The following is a 23,854-nucleotide window of genomic DNA, read 5'->3' as shown; positions in this document are numbered from 1 at the left end:
TAGAGTTTTTTTATTGGCCAAGGGCAGCAGGCAGGATGGTGTGGAACACCGTTCTGCCAGCAGAAATATCACCGCCGGCCATGCATGCGCATGCACATGTAAAAGCAAAGAAAGGGACATTCGCACGAGATTCAGCTTCTGTGCATGTGCAGTAGCCAAATATCGATGCCCCAGGCAGCAGCAGCAGCACTCCCTGAGCTCCAGCTGTGTGGTCTACTGTGCTCTCCCGTGCCACAGGCATCATTTGGAGCGGCGATGGCGACTGCCCCGAGTGAGTCGTGGCCTTCAGGAGCACAGTGCTAGAGGCCCGACCTGCTCTCCACTGAGCTTGGACCCAGATGAATTGGCTGCTACTCGAAGGGCAAGGGGAGCAAACAGAATGCCACTCCGCCAAACAAGATCCTCCCTCCTCCTCGCCCACTTCTGCACAGGTAAGATGTCGTGGTCTGGAACAGAATGAGGGAGGGGGTGGGTGGAGGTGTCTTACTTGTGCAGAAGTGTCGGAGGGATGATGTCGCTGGGTGGAGGGGTAGCCTGCCTGTTCCCAGTGCCCTCCACTGCTGCAGACGATTTGTCCAGGTCCAGGCTCAGTAGAGAGCGATGCACTGCTGGGCTGGACCTCCAGCGCTGTGCTTCAGGCCATGACTCACTTGGCTGCCCCATCACCACACTGAGGGATGCAGTGCTCTGGCTGTCGCTGTTGCTAGAGCTTTGCTTGGCATTTCCTTGCTTCTGCCGTGGCTGGCATGAGCTCCAGCCTTGCGGCTGTCTTCTCCCATGCTGCAGCAGGCATCTCTTGTGCAGAAGCAAGAAGTACCAGAAATTGGCAAAATGGTACACACATGTGCTTCGGCTTCTGCGCATGTGCAGGAAGCTGTAAGGTGCATCCATGCGTGCACACACACCACCACCACTGGAGTGTTCCAGTAAGGCTGCGAATGGCTGCCTTTCATTGGTCAAGGGTGATGGGACACACAAGGGATTTGTCTTGGTGCATATGCTTTCAGTGTATATAAAAGGAAAAAAATACATTCATCAAGAATCATTAAGTACAACACTTTATGATAGTCCGGGTACAAATAAACAGTCAAATCATATTAGGACCAATCAATATAAATTGTAATGATATAAGCAATAAAGTTACAGTCATATAGTCATTAGTGGGAGGCGATGGGTGACAGGAACGATGAGAAGATTAATAGTAGTGCAGACTTAGTAAATAGTCTGACAGTGTTGAGGCAATTATCTAGCAGAATGAAGATGTTCGGGAAAAAAGTTTTCTTGTGTCTAGTTGTTCTGGTGTGCAGTGCTCTATAGCATCGTTTTTAGGGTGGGAGTTAAAACAGTTTGTGTCCAGGATGTGAGGTGTCTGTAAATATTTTCACCACCCTCTTTTTGACTGGTGCAGTATACAGGTCTTCAATGAAAAGCAGGTTAGTAGCAGAACAAAACCAGAAAATTTACATTAAATTATAATTGTAAAGACAATTTTTATAAAATGATGAACCGTTAAGCATTCTGTGAGTTAATTTTCTCTTAATTTGACTCTTCTTCTCTTTCTGGTAAAATGTATTTCTAGCAGCATAGCTCTATATTATTATGGCTGGTTGCATAGTCAGCCAGATGTTTACTGATGTCACCATCAAGCAATAGCATCTGCCTATCCTAGCTCCTTGGGAAGGATTTGCAAAGTGGATAAAAATGTCAAATACAGGCTAAACATCTGTCTGCTTGTGCAACCAATCATGATCATAATAATTTCTGCTAGATGTTGGGGTTGCAGTCTTTTGAATGCCAAACAGTGAAATCTCAGGCACAGTCTATGTCAGCAATGCAAGTACGGTAAGTAGAGATAAGGAAACATTAAATTGCACAACAGGGTTTGTCTGTAGAAAGAATGTTCTTCCAATACCAAGTAGCTAGTAAAATACTGAAATTAGCCTGTGTCAAACTGAGATATTCTAGGCAACTCAACAGGAACACTTAAAGATGACTTAGCTGGGAAATCAGGAGAGGGGAGAAGGCTGGTTTGGTTTGGTTTGAGGCTGCTTTGTTGAGATTAATACAGAGAAATGTAATTCATTTCTGCCTTCTAGAAATTTTTCCGAGCCTGTTCTAGTAATGGGAAAACCAAGTAGTGCCAATAAGCCTTTGATTAATCTTAGGTCAATTCAATTGCCTTTCTTTTTTTGGCATATCTAGACAGAGCATTTGTTCACTAATTTGTTTTCCTAATAGGAGGTAGTTAGCTAATTGCAAGTCTCCACTAACCTCCTAATGTACTAGTCTTTCACATTCAGGTCAACAATTAAACAGGTCAACATTCACATGGTATATGTAATTAGATATGGCATTGATGTTGTTTTCCTTTCCTTTTCTAATTCTTTTTTTAACCGTTTCTTTAAGCTGGCACCTTCCTTGAGTCCCTTTGAACATTCTAGGAGCCAAGGTATTTTAACAGATTGCAGCATCTGGATGACTTTGCCTAGTGAAAAAAGAAGTAGCAATGGCAAATCATTTATACATTCTTTCCAAGAAAAATACTTGATGAAGCCACACAGGCCTGAGTTCAGTTTTGTGACAGAGACCCATGTAGACAGAAAGGTAGGAAGCTGGTAGTTATATTCAGAAAACAAACATTCCAAAGACATAGACATTTATTCTCCTGAATACCTTGAGTAGCCAGGAATAGAGTTGGACAACAAAAACACCCTTTGAAACCTCACAAATCAAAATCAAGAACACCAAAGTAATTCTCACAGAGGAAGTAAATAGATTTAGAAAAATTAGCTTCAGCCTGTGAATAGAATAGAATTACAGTATATGTCTGGAAGGGACCTTGGAGGTCTTGTAGTCCAACCCTCTGCCCTAAGCAGAAAATGTTACACCATTCCAGACAAACAATTGTCTATTCTTTTCTTGAAAACCTTCAGCAATGGCATAGCCACAAGTTGTTCCACTTATTATCACTATCAGGAAACGTCTTTTAAGTTCCAGGTTGGATCTCTCTTTAACAAGCTTCTATCCAATGCTTCTTGATCTGCCTTTAGATACTTTGGAGAATAAATCAAGCTCCTCATCTCTATGATGGTTGCTTGAGTTCTGGAAAGTAGCTACCATGTTACCCCTTAATTCTTTTCCTATTAGGCTAGACGTACTTTGTTCTGTTAGCCATTCATCATATGGTTTAGCTGCCAGCCCTCTTAACGTCTTTGTTGCTCTGGACTATTTTTAGGGCCTCAACATCTTTTTTGATATCTTAGTGACCAACCTTGACCCTGAGAATAGAATTGTTCTGTTCTGTTCTGTTCTACTCTACTCTACTTTATTGTACTTTACTCTACCCTACTCTACTCGACCCTACCCTACCCTACTCTACTCTTACTTGAGTGGTCTCTGTCCCCCTCCATTTTCTCTTATCAAGGATTAAGAGCATGAGAAACCCATTGTCTTCTCTGCCTGAGCAATGAGCTGATGCCTAGCAAGGCAGCATAGAAAGATAGAAGAGTTGATTTATATCCGTGGCCAACTTGCCAGGGGATAATTCAACAATATAATTTATTTAAAATAATTTAAACATGTTTTTAAACTTTTGTCATTCACATTTCATTTTCTCTCTCATTTTGCATCCTTTCCTTATTGCCACCATTTCTTCAATATTAGTGGAACTCTTGTCCCATGGCTAGCTGTCTTGTGGTGAGTTGGCTGCAGTAAGTTAGTCATGGCAAGTCGGCTGCAGAAAATTATCTTAGACTCCATCTATATAGGCCTGTTAAGGATAATCCAGCAGCTGCTTTTTCTGCAGGCTTCTCTTTGTAGTCCTCTTAAAGTATAATTGTCAGATATATGAACAGGTAAAGAAGAACACAAAAAACCAAAAGGGATAAATAGGGAGGAAGGATGAAACATTGTTTAATTTTATTTACATCTGCAACAAAAGTAGCAGTGAAAAATAAAAAAACCAAAACAAAACACTTAGGCATACATGTATGAAACTACCTTTTCCAGCATCAAAAATATTGTTTTTTTCTGTTGCATTATTTTTCCTGTTGCACATTCTCTACTTCAGATTGAAAGTATTGTACATCTGTAGAAGTCTTACAAAGCCAATTTAAAACTATATTCATATTAAGAATGTTGTCCATTACATTATAGTCTTATTTTCTTTTTCTTTCTCTGTATGTAGTCTTGTCTCTTTCGGCTTATTTTTTTTTTAAGGATTGTTATACTAGATGTCTCTACATGGCTACGTGTATTGTCGTATTGTCTCTAATTATGGAATATGGAAAAGCATTTCCTGACAACACATTCTTCCACAACTATTGATATAATTACAGCTTTCTTAAAATGCAGTGGACTTAATAAAAGTAAAATTCTTTTCCCCATGCTAAAGAATCACATGCCTTATGAGTTCCAGAGAAAATCTAAAATTTCCATTGTCATACTGTAAATTTCAGCTTCTCACTGGTCCTCAAGTCCCACATATGCTTGCTTAAGGATAAAGGCTACTGGCCTCTTATGGACCTCTCACCTGTATGCCACCCTTGGGTGAGACGTTGGTGTAGACTCTGTCGGGCGCTTTTGGCAATGAGAGCTGCCAGGTCCTCAAAGTTCAAGATAAACATGATGACAATTCCTTCTTCATTCTTTACAGGGACCACATCCACTAAACAATGAATCCGTGATGCTGCCATGAAAAAGAAAATAAGTTGTATTAAGTTATAAATTAACATGTATGTATGTATGTATGTATGTATGTATGTATGTATGTATGTATTTATTTATTTATTTATTTATTTATTTATTTATTTATTTATTGGTATGCCGCCCCTCTCCATGGACTTGGTGAGGCTAACAACAATGATAAAAACAGCATGTAACAATCCAATACTAAAACAACTAAAAAACCCTTATTATAAAATCAAACATATATATAAACATACCATAAATTGTAAAGGCCTAGGGGGAAAGAATATATCAGTTCCCCTATGCTTGATGGCAGAGGTGGGTTTTAAGGAGCTTATGAAAGGCAAGGAGGGAGGGGGCAATTCTAATCTCTGGGGGGAGTTGATTCCAGAGGGCTGGGGCCGCCACAGAGAAGGCTCTTCCTCTGGGTCCCGCCAAATGACATTGTCTATACTCTATATTTCAGTCTTTACCATATTTATTTATTTTATTGATTGATTGATTTTGTCCATTACACAATGAGGGTTTTAGTGGGTATACACATAATAAAATATATAATGGAGGTTATAGAGGATATACTCATAGTAAAATATATCTAAGAAAGAATAGAAGATATATGAATAAAATATATCAATGAAAGAATAGAAGAAGAGACATAGGAATAGAAGAAATGTATAGGAGATATAGGAGAGCAATAGGCAAATCATCTTGAGTGAAATCAGTTTATTCTGGCTAGGATTGGGAATAGACGAAGATAAAAAATAGTATTCTCTACTCCTTCCCAGTGTTCAAGAGATTTCTTGGTTGTGATTGCAAATAAAGTCATAGATGTTCTCTAAATCTTTATAGCTATATAATGAAAGAACTGACAAGTACAGCCATATTAGTTCTAAAGCCAATTCTCTTAGGAAGCTAGACTTCTATTTGTATACAGGACAGCTTTATAAGATAAAATTGCTTTATGATCCACATGTGTTGCTTCCTCCAAATAGTTCACCATTACCCTTAAATGCCCCTTATTCTGATAAAGAGTTCTGTCTTTTTCTGATCCATGTTACTTTTCCAATTTACAAAAGCAATGCAATTCGTAAGTCCATTCTATCCTCTTTGTATCCATAGTAACCCATAATGTAAAAAAGGCACAAAATTCTATACAAATACTTAAAAATACGTTTTTAATTTAATTTCTCACAAGTTATGAACATATTGATAAACTTTTTTTTCCATGGGATTCTGTTCATACAGGGATTCTCAAAGATTTAATCCCTTAAATATATGTAGACTTTATTGATATATAAAACAGGAATACAGAAATGGCATCCCATTTTAGATTAAATATGATGAACCAAATTGTTCAAAGTCAATAGATGAGTTCATCATTGAAGTAATAGAGAAGGGATTTTCCAGTGTTTGCCTTCCACAATAAATTAATTTTTTTCTCATAAATTGTAATACACTTGTTTTTCCTCTTATGAGAAGATGTCCTCCTCCTCCCTCCTTTTCCTATAAGAGGAAAAATATATGAGAGACACCAAAACTTGTAGAAGATATGAAATTCATAATAATATAGACACTCAAAAAATATTACATCTGTCTGTTACATAATATATGAAATGACTTTTCCCTAGAATATAGTGAGAAAAAAAGAGAGAGAATGTTCCTTTTATTATAACTGTGCCCTCCTAGATCAGCCTAACTTCTGTCAATGATGCTTAGTCTTTGATTGTATAAGCAAATATTTCTTATTTCTGTTGACCTAAAGCGGTTGCTTATAAACAAGGATTAGAATATCATCTGCTAGTGCTGATTCCATGCTTTCTTTGACAGAGTTTCTTATCTCATCCATCACTTGTGCAACAGTAGATGAGATTGCTTCATTCCACATAGTTTGCAAGGGCTCAGAGTCTTAATCAGGAGCAGATGGTCAGTGGCTCAGAATTTCAAAACCTATAGCGACGTCAGTTTGTCAGTTACATGTTTTTGCTCTCTCTCTGTGTGTGTGTGTGTGTGTTTGTGTGTGTTAGAGAGAGAGAGGATGAGAGGGAACAAAGAATGGGATAATGTAATTCAACAGAATAAAAGTTACATTATCCCATGGAATAATGTAATTGAATCTGGGATAATTGAATTGAATTGAATCTGGCATTCAATTAAAAGAAGATATTAAAGGATTGTAAAGTATCAGAAAACGCTTTCCAAATAATTTATTTCTTGTTTTAGGGAAAAGTTGCAACAGAAATCGTTAAAGATACAAAAATAGTAGATGTTACTGGCATTTGACTATCTGCCAGCAGAGGCACTATTTTCAGAAAATAACTGATAAAATTGTTCACCCAAGATTTTGAAAATTGTATTCACTTATCCAGTCATTCTCACTTTATTACATTCACTTATCCAGTCAATAATAATAATAATAATAATAATAATAATAATAATAATAATTTATTAGATTTGTATGCCGCCCCTCTCTGAGGACTCGGAGCATTCTAACATGAGAAGGAAGTTCATATATACCAGGAAGTTTTATATCCAGAATGTTTAAAAAATATTTACATTTATTTAAAACTACTAAAAAAACTATTAAGATTTTGTCAATCCTCTACTGACTTCATCAGAGTGTGAAATCCCCCTTGAAGAAATGCTATACTTTTATGTAATACCGCTCAATTTAGTCTTTGCGCATAATAGGACCACACTCTTTATTCCCTCCTGTAATTAACTTTGGGGTTTTTTGCCTTAGTCATGCTGACAGATGATAATGGGATTTCCGTTGCTCCTTTCCCCCTTATGTATTGCCTTTTACTCTGCCTGGATGGTAAAGCAGGGCTATCAGGATTGCTTTGAAGGTACTTCTCCCTGTTCTCTCCCTCTCATTGTTATTCCTCTCCCCCTTAGGTCATGTTGCCTCCTCTAACATTGTTCTTCACACACTATATACACACACTAAAGATTAGGATTGGGGACATGCAAAAAAATTAGAGTAACTTCTTTATGGCAATTATTAACCTACCAGTAATAAAATTAAGAGTGATAGAAATATTCTTGTGTGCTTGAGCTAGTTAACATAATGAATTGGTTCAGATAAGAAAAGTTGATATCTATTTAATCCATGAGAAATGGATTCTGAATCACTTTCTCATTGATTTCCTCCTCAAATCTATTACCTGATAAGCTCCTTTTCTGTCATCTATAGCAACTGAGGGTCGTATTTTATTGAAGATTTCAAATCATTTCCATTCTTTTCTTGCCACATCCTCTATAAATTACACTGCGCTGGTAGAAGCATTCATGTGACTTATCTGGTCTCTAAATAAGACCAGATGGTCTAAATGAGAACTAGCTGGAAACATGATAGGGAAGAAGCTTTGAAATTGAAAGTAATGAGATATGGGTCAAAAGTAGAATTATAAGGCATAGTATCATTTGGACATCCATAAAATTATGGTGAAGAAATACATTGCCCTTCATATTTTCTTGTAGAATCCTAGAACTATTAAACTAACTTCAGAGCAAATATGTAACTACGTTGGATATTTGACTACTCTGACCAACAGGCTTAGACAATGTTGTACTTGAACTATGTTTGCACAGATTCCTCTTCAACACATTAGAATTGAATTTCACACACACACACATATATAGCTTATCAATTATCACAGTTCAAAAAATTGCTTGAGATAGAAGTTTGAATATGAGTCCTAAAACAGAAATGAACAATTGATATATGGTAAAGCTATGGCTACCTATCTATGTCTTTGGAGAGGGGCGGCATACAAAGTTAATAAATAAATAAATAAAATTAATTTTCTTACTTTTTATTTCCTATTATAAATTGGAAGGAATTTATAGAGCAATGTTTGGGAAATTTCTTCACATATTTCAATACAGATAGTCCTTGATTTACTATCAGAATTGCCTGAACTTTTGACTAAAAATGAGCTAAAAAATTATGTTCCTAAGCAGTTGTTAAGTGAATGTTTCCCCAGTTTTACAACATTTCATGCCACAGCTGTTAAGTGATTCACTGCAGTAGTTAAATTGGTTACATGGTTGTTAAGTGAATCTGGCTTCTCCATAGTGGGAGAATATCTCCAAATATGGGATGACACTGTCCTGCCAGTCAATGAGGACTGAGTCATTGAATGTTGGCTCCACCCTACGAGAAGAGGTAAGGACCAATAGCCCTTTTCTATTGATTTTGCTTGTCAGAAGGTTGCAAGAGATGATGACATGACCCTGGGACACTGCAACTGTCATAAATACATGCTAGTTGCCAAGCGTGCAAATATTAAATTTAAATCTCCTATATTTCAGTTCTCTAGTTTCCCTATATAAAGTGAGTCTCTGTAACCTCAAGAATGTTTTAGAATGAAAATATTTATATCTATTTAATTGAACCATAACCATCTGTTGGACTCTAAATAAACAAGTATATAGACAGTATATGTAAACATTCATATTCCTACTGGAAGATTGTATGTTCCAACTTTTTAATTGTGTGTACATAATGTTTGATGTTCACAGAGTCACAATTCCCTGCCCACCTAATAATCCATCATGTTTAGCGTCTAGCATATAAAACACACAGAGCCAAGGTGCTACCTCACACCATCACTTCTTTTTTTATAATAGCTTTGTAAATTTGTTATGATAAGCCAGCCAAGTGATAAAAAGCCTTTGTAATACTGAAATTTCACATGAGAGACAATGTTTGGCAAATAAATGGGATAGGTGTGCAATGTGTTTTGATGAATTCCAGAGATTATATAGTGATAAATATTTTTAAAAAAATTAAATTCTCTTTCGTAAAATAAGGCACAAAGAAGAGGAAATAGAATAGCCAATTCCATTTTCTATAATTCAGTTTCATCACACCGTTATCAATCAGTAGATGCATGTGTTTTCTACACTGTCTTATTATACAAATAGTATTTCACAAGTAAATAGAGCAAGGATTAAAATGCTGGTTAGACACACACACCAGCATAATGATCCCTATTGCAAAGAAGCAATGCTCATGCATATACTCACAAGACTTTAGCAATACCCCTCTCCTTTTTGCTAATAATTCTGTAAAAGTAATTATTTAAACTCAAAGTATAAGGGGTATGAAACTGCAAATATCACCCCCATCTTCCAATTTTGCTGACATTTTTTTCTTCATTTATTTCTAAATATATTATTTCTTTTCTTGACACTTTAAGCAATATAGTTCAAGTGACATCCAATAACTTAAATAGTAAAATATGCCCAATCCTTGAACAATAATCCTTTAATATGCTTTTCTATAACACTGAAGCATATAATTGCTATTTCAGCCTGACCATTTCATTCTTCAAAAAATGCTTCTAGTTTAATATTTTGATTCCACTGATGCTCAGGTTTTAATTCTCCACGGTATTTGGAATATGCCTCAAACTGTCCTTTAACATTTGCCTTCTACAGGGAGACTGGAGCCATTGAAATGGTCTGTCCTTGGAGACTGATAGATTTAAATGGCTTCCAGAGGAACTAGGGGATATCCCAAAGGATTTGTTGCACAATTCTGCTAAAGCATTAGTAATGGCATAAAACCAAAAGGGCGCTGAGACTTTGGATAGAATTATGCCTATATAATGTCTCATGATCCTTCATTCCCACATTTCTCCAGGGTTCATGGAAGAAATGAAGGTTAATAGATACTATATTTTTTGGACCATAAGACACACCTTAGTTTTGGAGGAGCAAAACAAGGAAAAAATGCCTCTGCCTCCCAGCAATTTGCCAAACAGCAAACAGCATGGATGATATACACTATTTGCTGTGTATTTCTGTGCATGTGTGCCGGACCCATAGAAATAGAAAATAATTGGAGAAATGTACATCATGGCAATATATTAATTCCACCAGGTTTTCTTAAATGTAATCACACATATTAGTATTTAAATTATTTAAATATTAATAATTATTTAAATAAATCTACTCCAAACATGACTGGATTTAACTCAGCTGCTTTATCTTAATACTTAATACTAAGCAGGATACTCTGACATTTCAGACTATACTTGAACGAAGCTGTTAAAATTGATGTGGCTTTCTGGAAGTATACATTCTCTATTATTTAATAGAGAATGTACAATAGCACTGGGCCTCTTCAGATCAAGCATTTTTTTTTAAAAAAAAAGCTTCTTCATTTTGTTAAGTTGTTTAAAACAACAATAAAGCAGTTTTTTAAAAAATAAGTCTAATAATTTGAACATTCTATAGACATTTATAGTTATTGCCTTACTTCCTTGCATTCAGATTCAGGAATTGATTAGCACAAGAAAATAAAATTCTGCCTTTGCCTCTCCGTCCCAATTTGCCCACTTGCAGCTAGTTTCAGTTTCATTTTAGTATGTGGCTGGCGGGTGTCCAGCCTCAAGTCAGCTGAGGGTCGGGAAGCTGATAATGATTTGCTTGGCTTAACAAGCTTTGTTCTGTTTGCTGCAAGGAGGTAAATTGCTGGGAGGCAGAGGCCAAAGGATGGGTGTGGGTGGGATTACATTCAATGTATAAGACACACCCAACTTTTCACCATCTTTTGGGGGGTAAAAAGGTGTGTCTTATACTCCAAAAAATATGGTACTTAGAGTGACACTTGTGGAAAATGAAGGATGACTCTTGCTGGACAAATATTGGAGCTACTATTAAGGCCTATTGCATAAAAAGCAGCAAAATAACACGGTCTCTCTGTGTTTATTGCATCTGCAGTATGTTGCCCATTGAGCAGTTTGTTGATCACTCAATCTGTCCCAGGCTATGGGAGACTTGCTTGATCATCTTCAGGACCGTGCAAAAGAATTTGTTGAACACCTATCTGATAAAATCACTTGGATTCATTCTCAGAACCTTTGCATGGTACAAGCCCAAACAAGATGCTTAGGGAGACACATTGCCCAGTAATTTGTAAACAGTTTGATCCTATGGGACCTAAAGAAGTGAACAGAGTCCTCTGCACTTTTGATGCAACCACCACTCAATTAGACCCTTGTCCCTTCTGGCTGGTGAAAGCCTCCAGGACAGTGTCCAGCAATTGGATTCATGCAGGGATAAATTGTTCATTGTGGGAGGGGACATTCCCAGGACATTTTTAAAGAGGCTCTGATTTATCTTCTGCTTAAAAAAGCCATCACTCCACTTTCATTCAGTCTCCTGTCTTTCTTTTTTGGGAAAGATGGTAGAAAAAGTAGCTTGGCAGTTCTAGAAGATCTTGGATGAAACAGATTTTCTGGACCCCTTTCAATCAGGATTCAGGCCTGGCTATATGACAGAGACAACCTTGGCTGCACGCATGGCCTATCTCTGGCTGGAGAGGATGGGGGTAGTTGCTCTCCTTGTAATCACAGCAATCGTTGATGCTATAGATCATGATAACCTTTTGTTATCGTTGTTTATAGAGAGTGAGAGATCCAACCCCTAACTTCTCACTTATTATTTATTGGATTTGTATGTCTCCCCTCTCCAAGGACTCTGGGCACTCACAACATATCAGAACAATATACAATATACATATCTAAAAAATCCAATTAATATAGCTAAAAAACTTTAAACAATTAAAATAATTCATTCCCATTCACACAGCAAACTTTACTACATTCATCAACCAGGGGGCTAGGATCTAATGGTCCCAAGTTGGCGGCACAGATAGGCCTTTAAACTTTTATAGAAGGTGAGGAAGATAAGGGCAGTGCGAATCTCTGGGGGGGGGGCTGATTCCAGAGGAAAGAACAGAAAAGGCTATTCCCCTTGGTCCCAGCAAACAACATTGTCTAGTTGACAGGTCCTGGAGAAGGCCAACCCTGTGGGACCTAAGTGGCTTGTGATATCGCCTGGAGCTTGGTACTCTCTCCTTCCCTGGTTAATATCTACTTGATGTCTTTGGGTGAGCTCTTCTATCACCATATCAATATGCTTATGATACTTAGCTCTACATTTCTAACATGGAGACTCAAATGATGCTATCTCTGCCCTCTCATGAGGTTGTAGGGACCTATGTATATGGTAGATAAAGGTTTTAGATTGAACTGTACTAAGACTGAGTGACTTTGGGTGCATGGAGCTCAGGATCTGAGTTTTTATTATCCTTAGCTCTGGACAGGGTTACACTACTCTGTTCATACTCAGTTTACAATTTGGAGGTTCTCCTGGATATACATCTTCTGCTCAAAATCTAGGTGGAGGTTGTGACTAGGACAGCTTTTGCAGAGCTATATTTTATGCACCAGCTACAACTCTTTCCCGGTATCATAGAAACATAGAAACAGAGAAGGCTGACAGCAGAAAAAGACCACATGATCCATCTAGTCTGCCCTTATACTATTTTTTGTATTTTATCTTAGGATGGATATATGTTTATCCCAGGCATGTTTAAATTCAGTTACTGTGGATTTACCAACCACGTCTGCTGGAAGTTTGTGACACATTTATTTATTAAACATTTATGCCATCCCTTTCCCTTACAAAGTGATTTTCCTGTGCTCAGTTATTCCAGCCCTAGCCTCTGCACTACTGCAATGTGCTCTATATGGGACTACCTTGAAATCCATCTGGAAGCTTTAGTTGGTGCAAAGTACTGCAGCTAGAACAGTTTTCGGGGTCCCTAAGATGGCCCATATTACACTACTGCTTCATGAATTGCAGTGTTACTGATTTGCTTACGAATGCAGTTCAAGGTGTTGGTTATTACTTAATGCCAAGTTCCAGGCTATCTAATGAACCACCCAGGCTACCTGATAAACTATCTCATCCTCATGCTGGCAGAAATGGCCTACTTTGGATTCCATTAGTCAAAGAACTTCCATTATTGGGATCCAGAAGGATAGCCTTCTCAGCCATAGCACCCCACCTCCAAAATTACCCTACGCTCCTTCCACAAGAGCCTAAAGGCTGGTTCTGCCAGTTGAGCTGGGACTAAATGGGGGAACTCCATGCTGGAGGTAGCTCTGGATTGATGGCAGACATCCCTCCTCCCACCTTATTCAATACTTTTTTCCCATCCTCCTTTTCATGATTATATTGATTATTCTTGTTTTCCTTTTCATTGTTTTACATTTGTTTTATTTATACTTTTTTCATTTCTTCCTTTTATTGCTTACCATCTGGAATAATCCCATGATGGGGATAGATAAATCTAAAATAGTCAGCAAATAAATTTAGAAACAAGCAAGCAAGCAAAAAAACAAACAACAACAACAACAACAATCTTGTGAGACTTTTAGTTATAGATGGATCATCAACACGCCACATATCACAGTTGTCGAGGGGTGATGCATACACAGGGGTGGGCTACTGCCCAGACGGGGGGAATATTTTATTTTATTTATTTATGTAATTGGATTTCTAGGTTGCCCTTCTCCAGTGGACTCAGGGTGGCTTAGATAATAAAAGTAAAAGTAAAAATAAAAACATGCACACAATATGCTAACTCCACAATAGGTTTGACATCTTTTTTTGTCTTTTTATAGTCATATAATTAGCTTATAGTTTATGCAATTTACAAATTAGATTTGTTTGATAACCAGGCCAAGTGTATTGTGGGAACAAAGCTATAAGATTTCTTGATCCCTTTGCTTAATAATGTGCTCAACTATTACCAGCCACTGACAAAACACAATAGAGACAGCCCCTAAAGAATAATAGAATAGAATATATAGAATACAGAATTATTTATTGACCAAGTGTGATTGGACACACAAGGAATTTGTCTTGGTGTATATGTTTTTAGTGTACATAAAAGAAAAAGATACATTTGCCAAGAATCATGTGGTACAATACTTAATGATTGCCATAGGGGTCAAATAAGCAATGAAGAAACAATGTAAGTAAACAAACATACCGGTAATAATAAATTAAATTTACTATGGTAAATGATATACTGTATTTCTTTATGTGTTCATGTAGTTATTTGATGAAATGAAAGAAAAAAGAAAAAGCAACCCTTCATATATCAAAATCTAGCTGGATTTTGAATCTCTACTGCTTTCAGGCAACTATTGTAAATCCAAGGTAACTCTAATACATCTTTATCACCCAAAAAACCCACCCTCACCCTACAGATTAAAATTTATTTTCAGTACTAGCTAGATTTTTCCATTGTTTCTTCTTAACACCTTCTGTCCTAGCTCTTTCCTATCTAAGCTCTTCCCATGTGTTATATGTACTAGTACCATATTCCAGGAGATTGGGAACTCAGGAAGGCAGCTGGCTTAATCACAAGGCAAAGCCTTGTACAAGGCAAACTTGAACAGGTCTGAGATGACTAAAGAGAAGAATGCTGGAGGAGTATGAATACATTCTGAATCAAAATTTTGTAGATGTATAGCAGTTTTTTTTCTTAAAAAAAATTGTTGGTATTTGTTTTAAAACAAATCTGTAAAGTAAGTTTAACTGACAGTGTTTCAACAACAATCCTGATAGAATATTACTTCGAAAGAACATTGATAATGTGGAAGCAATAATAGCTGTGATATAGTCATAGCAATATAATGAGTGGGTGAAATTCCTGCATATACATTGTTTTTTTAAAATTATAGATTGTAATGTATTATTATTATTATTATTATTATTATTATTATTATTTGCATTTTGGATCTGTAGTTAGGTGTGGAGTATTGAAATAAGGAATAATGTCTTCATTAATGTTTTCAGATTTATTAAGATAGACAACCACAATAGTCTTTTTTTCCTTCTGTATATGTTATTTCATCAGTGTATGAGCTACAGAACTTCAAAAATTGTCCCAATTGTATCTGCTACAACCAAAAGTGTTTTATTTTGTGAAACAATCTGAAGAACCCATGATCATATGTCAACATGAGTTCAAGAGCAAAATTACTATATTCATCATATGAACAGTAAATTAATTACAGTTATAATTACTTATTGTTTATAAAATAAGATCAATAATTGAGTCCTTCTGGGATTATGGTTATTTTTTTGCTCTTTAATATTTATTTTCTAAATCATTTTTGTTCAGTTTACTACTTTAAAACATTGTCTTTATTAATTTCAATATTCTCATGCCATTTTAGCTTGTAGAGTATCATATAATTAGCATGATATAATTAAACTGTTGCTGTTCATGGCAGTTGAAATAGAATACATTGACACTATTGGCACTATTACACAATATTACCATATTTTTTTGGAGTATAAAATCCACTGGAGTATAAGATGCACCTTAGTTTTGGGGGAAGAAAATAAAAAAAGAGGCCTCTGCTTCCCAGCAATTTGCCAAACAGCAAACAGCACAAATGATATACTGTATACTGTTTGCTGTGTATTTCTGTGCATGTGCTCCTGACCCATAGAAATAACAAAAAAATGGAGAAATGTACATTATGATGGCATGTTAATACCAAAAAGTTTTCTTAAATGTAGTCACACTAACTCCTTCCAATTACTTAAATAGATCTACCCCAAACATGACTAAGTCAAGATTTAACTCAGCTGCCTTATCTTAATACTAAACAGGACACTGGCAAATTTCAGATTATACTTGTACAGATCTTTAAAATTGATGTGGTTTTCTGGAAACATACATTTCCCCTATTATTTAAAAGACAATACAATAGTACTGGAATTCTTCAGATCAAGCATTTGTTTCAAAAATCTTTTTCATTTTGTTAAGTTGTCTGGAACAATAGTAAAGCAGTCTAAAAATAAGTCAAATAATTTGAACATTCTATAGACATTTATAGTTATTGCCTTACCTCCTTGCATCCAGATTCAATAACTGATCAGCACAAGAAAATAAAATTCTGCCTCTGCCTCTCCCTCCCAATTTGCTTCCTTGCAGCTAAAGCTGCACTTTAGTTTCACTTTAATTTTAGCAGTGGCTTGCCTTGCAGTCTCAGCCAGCTGAGAGTCAGGAAACTGATAATTAGTTTCTTGGCCAGGCTCTGTTCTGTTTGCTGCAAGGGGGTAAATTGCTGGGAGGCAGAGGCCAAACTGTGGCTGGCTGGCTGGCTGGGGCTACATTCAATGTATAAGGTACACCCAAGTTTTCACTCCCTTTTGGGCGGTGGTATATGATACTGTATTTGGTTTTCCTAATTGATCATATAATATGTCTCAATCAAAAATAGAAGCTGGGGACACGATTCATTTAAAGACTTAACATACTTTTTCTCCCAATATACCTAATTTAAATTGTGGCCTTAGAATAAAATTGTCCCATCCCCTCCGTCAAGTGGATTTGCTTCTGGTTCATAGTGATAAGTAGGAGCCTTGCCTTCCTACCCACTCCTCTTTTCCCATCTGACCTTGAAAAAGGGACAAGCACTTAGCTTTTAATAATATAAAATAACAACATCATAAAGCTTTCAACCTCCTCCCCTTCGGTGGGATCAGCATTGTTTCAGTGTATTTATCTATATCATCAGTATTAAACTACTCAGAGAGATATGGCTGTTTCTAAAAGCTGGACATGAGACTATGCAAATTAAAAAGGGAACTATTAATCTTTCTCTTAAATCTATTTTGAAATCTTTTTTTTTCTTCATTCCTTTACGTTCCTCCTTTTTGGGGCCACTGCTTATTATCAGATATTATTTTCAAGTTCTTCTTGCAAGCCTAGTTTATAGCAGCTTTTTAAAAACCTTAATCCCCAGAGGGTCCCAGTGATAGTGAGAAGCATCTGGCCATCAGCATTAGATAGAGTGAATGGAAGAGGCAGACAGCAGTGGTTTCAAAATAACAGTTCTTTATTTGGCAACTATTTACAATCCAACAAAGGCTCTGTCTGACAGCCATCCCTTTTATAAGGAGCTGCCAGGCAGTCTAGCCAATCAGCAGTCAGTATTTTCCCTCCAGAATGGAGGACCCGACTGAAGCCTATGTGCTTCAGAATGTAACACCCTTTCCCTCTTAGTTGGTCTAACCCATGTGGACTTCAACTCCCAGAATTCCTGAAGCTTGTCTAACCTGAGTGGTCAGGTTAGACAAGCTTCTGTTGCTCCTGGCCTCAACCAATGGAAGCTTCTGGAGCTTCAAGGATCAGTTCACTCAGATCTCCCTCCCCACCCCCCGACATGAGTGTCACTAGGTAAAGTCTTCCAGACTTGGTTGGCTTGAGTTCTCCCTGATAGGGATGAGTGGTTGCTCCTGTTGGTTAGCTCAGAAGTTAGTTCTGGTAGCCTAAGAATGGAGTGGCTGAGTCAAACTTGGAGTTGGTCAATATGCCATCTCCAGCTTCTACCATCCTCGAGCTCTACTCAGTAAAAAGCAAGGGCCAGTGATCTCTGTTGACTGGCAGTGGGTGAAACAACCTCAGTTGCCATAGCCGCAGTGACTATGTACTAGAAAAATAGGATTTAAAGCATCGGAAGTCATCTGGAAGGAGAAGAAACATAGTTTTTTGTGCTGGAGGTAGAAAAGAAGAAAGTTTGGAAGAAACTTTCAGCTACTATGTCGGAGGGAGACCTTGATACAGACAGTTTTTTAAAAAAATGTTTTGGAAACTGAGCTAAAGTGGAAGTGGCTGTACTAGTAGTGGACTGTTTAATTAGCATTAAATTGACTTTAAAATTAATTAAAACCCAAAAATTTCATAATTTGCTTTGCTTTTCGAAGTTGGGAGTTAAATTTGGACTTTTCAGACTATTAGAATTTGAATTAAAAGTTTTTTTACAGAAGCTAAAGAATTGAAAGTAATTGTGAGATCGTATACTGGGGACATCTGCTGGTGAAGTTGAGGCGATATTAGCAATTCACTGAATATGACCTTGATGCAATGGGACTGGGCAGATTGTTTTTACAATAAGTGATAAAGAGAAGCTGAGAATTCAAAAAGAAAGAAAACATTCTGGATTTGAACTTTAGCTGAACCTGAAATGGGGAAAAGAAAAAGACTTATGAAGAAAGATTGTTGGAACTGGGCATGGATAGCCTAAAGAAAAGAAGGTCCAGTGGGGACATGATAGTAGTCTACATGTACTTGAGGGGTTGCCACAGAGAGCAGGGGGGTCACACTGTTTTCCAGGGCACCAGAGGGCCAGACGAGGAACAACGGTTGGAAGCTGACCAAGGAGAGATCAACCTAGAATCTTCCTGATGGTCAGAGCAATCAACTAGTGGAATGGCCTGCCAGCGGAGGTTGTGAACTCCCCAACTTTGGACATTTTCAAGAGGAGATTGGACTGTCATTTGGCTGGGGTGCTGTAGGATTTCCTGCTTAAGCAGGGGGTTGGACTTGATGACCTGCAAGGTCCCTTTCAACTCTAATAAACAAACAAGCAAACAAATAAAAAGAAAGATTGATTTGTTTGAACAAATTTGGCTTCTGGACGATATAAAGATTAATTGGACATTTGGACAAAGTTTTTCGATATATTAATTCTGGATGAGATGGAAGACATAAGAGACTTACTTAAGGACATACATAAAGATTTCAAAGAGTGGAAAGAAGAAAACAGAAACAACAACACCATTTCCTTTATTCAAAGCTTTAATCAGGATTACAGAGAAAGCGAGGGAGAAGAAAAGAACAATGCCGAACAGCTGGAACAGTCTGATCAACAGGGAAACAAGGATGGAAACATAAAAGTGTCATTAGATGGATACTTTCAAAAGGGACAGATTAAAGGATATAATATTGATAAGATAGATTATTTCATATTTAATGAGTTGAAAGTGGAGGCCACATGAATTTGGAGGGTTTCAAAGCATAATGGGTCTTGAGCATTGTCTGTAGGGTGGACCAGGTGGCTGTCTGGACCAGCGTTGGTTTGGTGAGTGCCTGGGTCATCTTGAATACATCTGTGCTGCAGTACTCAGAGAAGTGTTAGTTGTGGTTGTCCAGTGATGGGCTACCAAAATTTTTACTACCACACTGTGGGTGTGGCTTATGCATTTTGTTTCAACATCTTTCAGTGCAAATTGGGTGCTCTGGGGTGGAGCCTAAATTTTGCTACCAGAACTGTATTCCTGACTGTTCCCGTAGGAGCCCATCACTGCCGATAGCCCAAGGAGGTTATTTCCCTCCATGAAGCATTCAAAGTGAGTAATGTATGTGTCCCAGTGCTTCCGTGCCAGGTTGAAGTGACTTGGCGAGGTGTACATCGTCATGTTGGCTGAGTTGGTGCTTAAAAAGACCATTTGCCAAAGAGTTACTGCCTTGGGATGGATTGCAAGGTTATCAGCTCTTTTCTGCCCTGTCTGCCTTCCAATCCCATCTTCATCACTAATGTTAGATAGGGTGAATGGAAGAGGCAGACAGAAGTGGCTTCAAAACAACAGCTCTTTATTTACAATCCAGCAAACAACCTATCTGACAGCCAGTCCTTTTATAGGGAGCTGCCAGGTGGCCTAGCCAAGCTGCAGTCAGTATTTTTCCTCCAGAATAGAGGATCTGACTGAAGCCTCTGTGTTTCATTCTCAGTATGTAGCAGGCATATCAAATTGCATTCCTATTTGAAGTTTACCTCTCAAAATGGGCCAAAGTCTTCTTACCAATTTTGCAATTCTGTGGTTCTAGCTTTTAGTGGCTTTCATAAATCCTAGCCTGGCACCTTCCAGATGTGTTGGCCTACTCTCTCATTGCTAACAGTAAATTTAGTTATCGGTACTGGTCATGCTGGCTGGAAATGATTAAAGTTGGAATCCAACACTGCTGGGAGATTCAAGTTGGGAAAAGTATATAATAATTCATTTGCTGACTAAAAGTTGTGGAAGAAGTGACTTTTGTCATCAGGAGCAGTGGAGGTCATTAAATATTGTGGCATCATGTGTTTGTGGCCACTATCTTCATTTTAAAAAAAAATCCTGGAACCTGTGAACACCTCATTTGTTCTTGTCTTTCCTATTATTTTTGCATTATGCTATATTTATAAATTGATTTCCAGGGAGCAGTTAATCAGAGAATTACATATCAAAAATACCACATTGAAAAAGAAATAGCAATACAATTCAGAGAAAAACACAAATCTATTAAAAGTAACAACAACAACAACAACAACAACAACAACAACAACAACAGCAACAATGATCCCATAAGCTAAACCTTTCATGTCTGGTAATGTAGCTGACAGATGATAATGATGTAACTGCTCAGCCACAATTGAATAAGATTTCGTAGATCAGCCTATTCATCCTTATTTTCTCTGTCACAGGGCTATTGCTAGCTAAACTCCAAATGTACTTTATTTGCACTTTATCCCTTCATTTCTTATGTAAATCTGAATGTTTGTTGTTCTCAACATCTATTCAGTGCTGTAGTTAGAGATATAGAGATGCCATTCTATGTAGTGTTTATGGCACTAAGCTAGAAACCAAGAGACCCATCATCACTACAAAGCCAGCTGGGTGGCTTGGGGCCAGTTATTCTCTCTCAATCTTAAGAAAGAAGCAGTGGGAAGACAGTTTTGAAATCTTGACAATGATTTGAAAACACACAAACAAACAAACAAACAAACAAACAAACAAACAAACAAGATATGCTGTTAGGTTCTCAAATGGTACCCTTCTCTGCTTCCTAATCCTGGTTCTTCTCTTTACATATTTGGCAAATGTCTCCTTCTGTACAGAGAGATTTTGCCTCATCTATCAGTGGAAGCATTTTCCTCCTATGCATACATATATTACTAATCTAGACCCATTGCTTTTCAACCTTGGTAACTTGAAAGTATGTGTGAACTTCAACTCCTAGAATTTCCCAACCAGGCACTCATCTTCAAGTCATCAAGGTGGAGAAACACTGATCTAGACTCTTCCCTAAAGAGCTAAATAGCTTATATGCCTGTCCTGTCTTCTGTTTGCATGTTGTGATCAAAGTATTTCTTAATCAATAATCTTTACATGCAAAGAAATTAGTATTGTCAGACTTCAAAATCCAAGATTCCTAGGGGCATCAATATGTTCTTATACTTGGTGCCTGCAAGGATTGCTGCCACTTCTATTAAAAAAAATTAAATAAAAAGCATGCAAAGTAGATATTACCCTCTAGTTGCAGATGCATTTATGTATGCCGCCCTGAGTCTGCGGAGAGGGGCAGCATACAAATCTAATAAATAGATAGATAGATAGATAGATAGATAGATAGATAGATAGATAAATTTATGATAATGTCTTTTGCATTAATATCTGTGCAGTTCTTCCTAGATTATTAGAGAATACTTTAATTTATATGTGATTATGGTAGGATACAACTTCATTCAGGTAAATGGATATTTTATGCCTTCCTGTGTCAGACACTTTGAGAATTTTATTTATTTATTTGTTTATTTTTTAATTTATGTATTTATCTATTTGTTTATTTATCTATTTATTTCATCAAGCATGTGTTAGATAGATGTAATTGGATAGATAGATTTTAGACATATAAGTATAAACATGATTATGAGTACAAGAAATGGATACGAATAAATACAATAAGCTTGTGTGCTCATGTGTTATGGTTGAAGCTGAAGCATTCATTGACAGGTAGGACATTGTAGCAGCTAATTTTATGTGCTACATTTAGGTCATATTGTAGACGGCGGAGTTCTAAGTTGTCTAAACATAAAGTTTCAAGTCTGGTGGTGTATTTTGTTGCAAGCAGAGGAGTGGAGGACTCTTTTTGCGAAATATCTCTAGTCTTGCTCAATTATATTAATGTCTGTTATGCAGTTGGGTTCCTGACAGATGAGCTGTATTCAAGGATTGGTCTAGCAAAAGTTTTGTATGCCCTTGTTTGCAGTTCAATATTGCCGGAGAAGAAGCTATGCAAGATTAGGTTAACAATAAAGATTTCCTAACCCTATGGTTATAACTCCTGGGTTCTACTACTAGTATTAGAAGAGATTTTGCTATGAAAAGCTTTGTGTTAATATCATGTACTCTGCAGGCATTTCCTGAACCTCATGTGTGAATTGCTTCAGTCCATGCATGGTTTCCAGAAGGATATCAATAACACTCTACTCAATGACGAACATGTAGTCTTGCTAGAAGAATGGCTGGCAGATTACATTGCTCATATTTTCATTTCATTCCATCCTTACTGACATTACGTCAGTATAAACTAGCCATTTTTTGGCCTGGAGAATTGCACAATGATATACAATTTTATGTTCTATCCAGTCATATGAGGTCATACATTTTTAACAGAAACAATAGCATGTTTTTCTGCAGTGCATTCTTAGTGGATTACTAGAATGGATCAGTCTCTCAGCTTCTTTGATTTCTTAGGATATCAAAATAATAGTGACCTCCCTTTTTCTGATTTTAGTAGATCCAGGCAGCAAAGTAGATTCAGTGATGAAAAATGAAAGTTGATAGCAAAACTCAATTTTGAATTAGGGGGCAATGTGTCTATAGTTAAAATATCTGTGCTCTTTTACTGCCACAATAAATGTAATTGTTTATCACAAAATTATTGCAAATGAATATTGTATATTCATGGGCATATACTGTATTTCAAAACCTGAACATGCAAATCATCTTTCTGGAACTTTCCCAAGAGAACAGATGAATTCTGTATCTTCAGGGGAGGATGGTCATGAACCACTCACTTAATTAGTACCACAAAGCTTTCTCTAAATGGAGGTGAAATAGCAGGTTCACGGCTTTGTAAAAAATATCGCAGGAACAGAAATCCAGCATGAGAGTTTACTGCATGGCCCTAATTCCTTCTTGTACAGCACAGAAAGCAAATACTTTCAAAACACATGGGTTACAAATCTACTTTAAAATGTGTATCTGTGTGGATTACATATTAGTCCTTTTCTTTTGTCTAATTTCTTTTCCCCCCTGATAATTGTATAAATGCAAGAAGTGATATGTTGCAATTTCATTTGGGATGAAACCTCTTGGAAAACTGGCTAAGTTAGTGTGACTGGCACACAATAGTCAAATATAAAACAAGCAGGTCCAAGAGACAGCAATGTAGGTGATTGCACACATATGGAATATTGCCAACTCCACAGATCACATGTTTGCAGTCCACAGTACAAATTTCCCATGTTATAAAAAGTATATGTTTGTTTTGCTTTTCAGATACACACCTAAGATGTACCTCTTTAAATACAATTGTAATATCCAGTCATTTGCAAACAGATATTGTACTTCACTGAGATTAGGCACCAAAGGATCATGATCAGCTGTAGCAAGATCTACTCTCTCTTGAACTTCAGATGAAAAAACTACAAGCAGCATAACTGATTTACCTTGTTTT

General features: G+C 37.1%; 1 protein-coding gene across 1 annotated transcript in view; it reads right to left on the bottom strand.

Annotated features, from left to right (window-relative positions):
• The window catches only part of KCNH6 (potassium voltage-gated channel subfamily H member 6), a 126,280-nt gene that overhangs the window by 61,886 nt on the left and 40,540 nt on the right, over window positions 1-23,854 (bottom strand). Inside the window, exon 3 of the mRNA XM_070729166.1 lies at window positions 4,510-4,687. Coding sequence (XP_070585267.1) covers window positions 4,510-4,687 — 178 coding nt within the window. The remainder of the gene's footprint in view (window positions 1-4,509; window positions 4,688-23,854) is intronic.

This window comes from Erythrolamprus reginae, chromosome Z (assembly GCF_031021105.1).
Source record: "Erythrolamprus reginae isolate rEryReg1 chromosome Z, rEryReg1.hap1, whole genome shotgun sequence".
In the NCBI taxonomy this organism is placed as follows: domain Eukaryota; kingdom Metazoa; phylum Chordata; class Lepidosauria; order Squamata; family Dipsadidae; genus Erythrolamprus; species Erythrolamprus reginae.
This window is presented reverse-complemented; position numbering and strand designations above follow the sequence as displayed.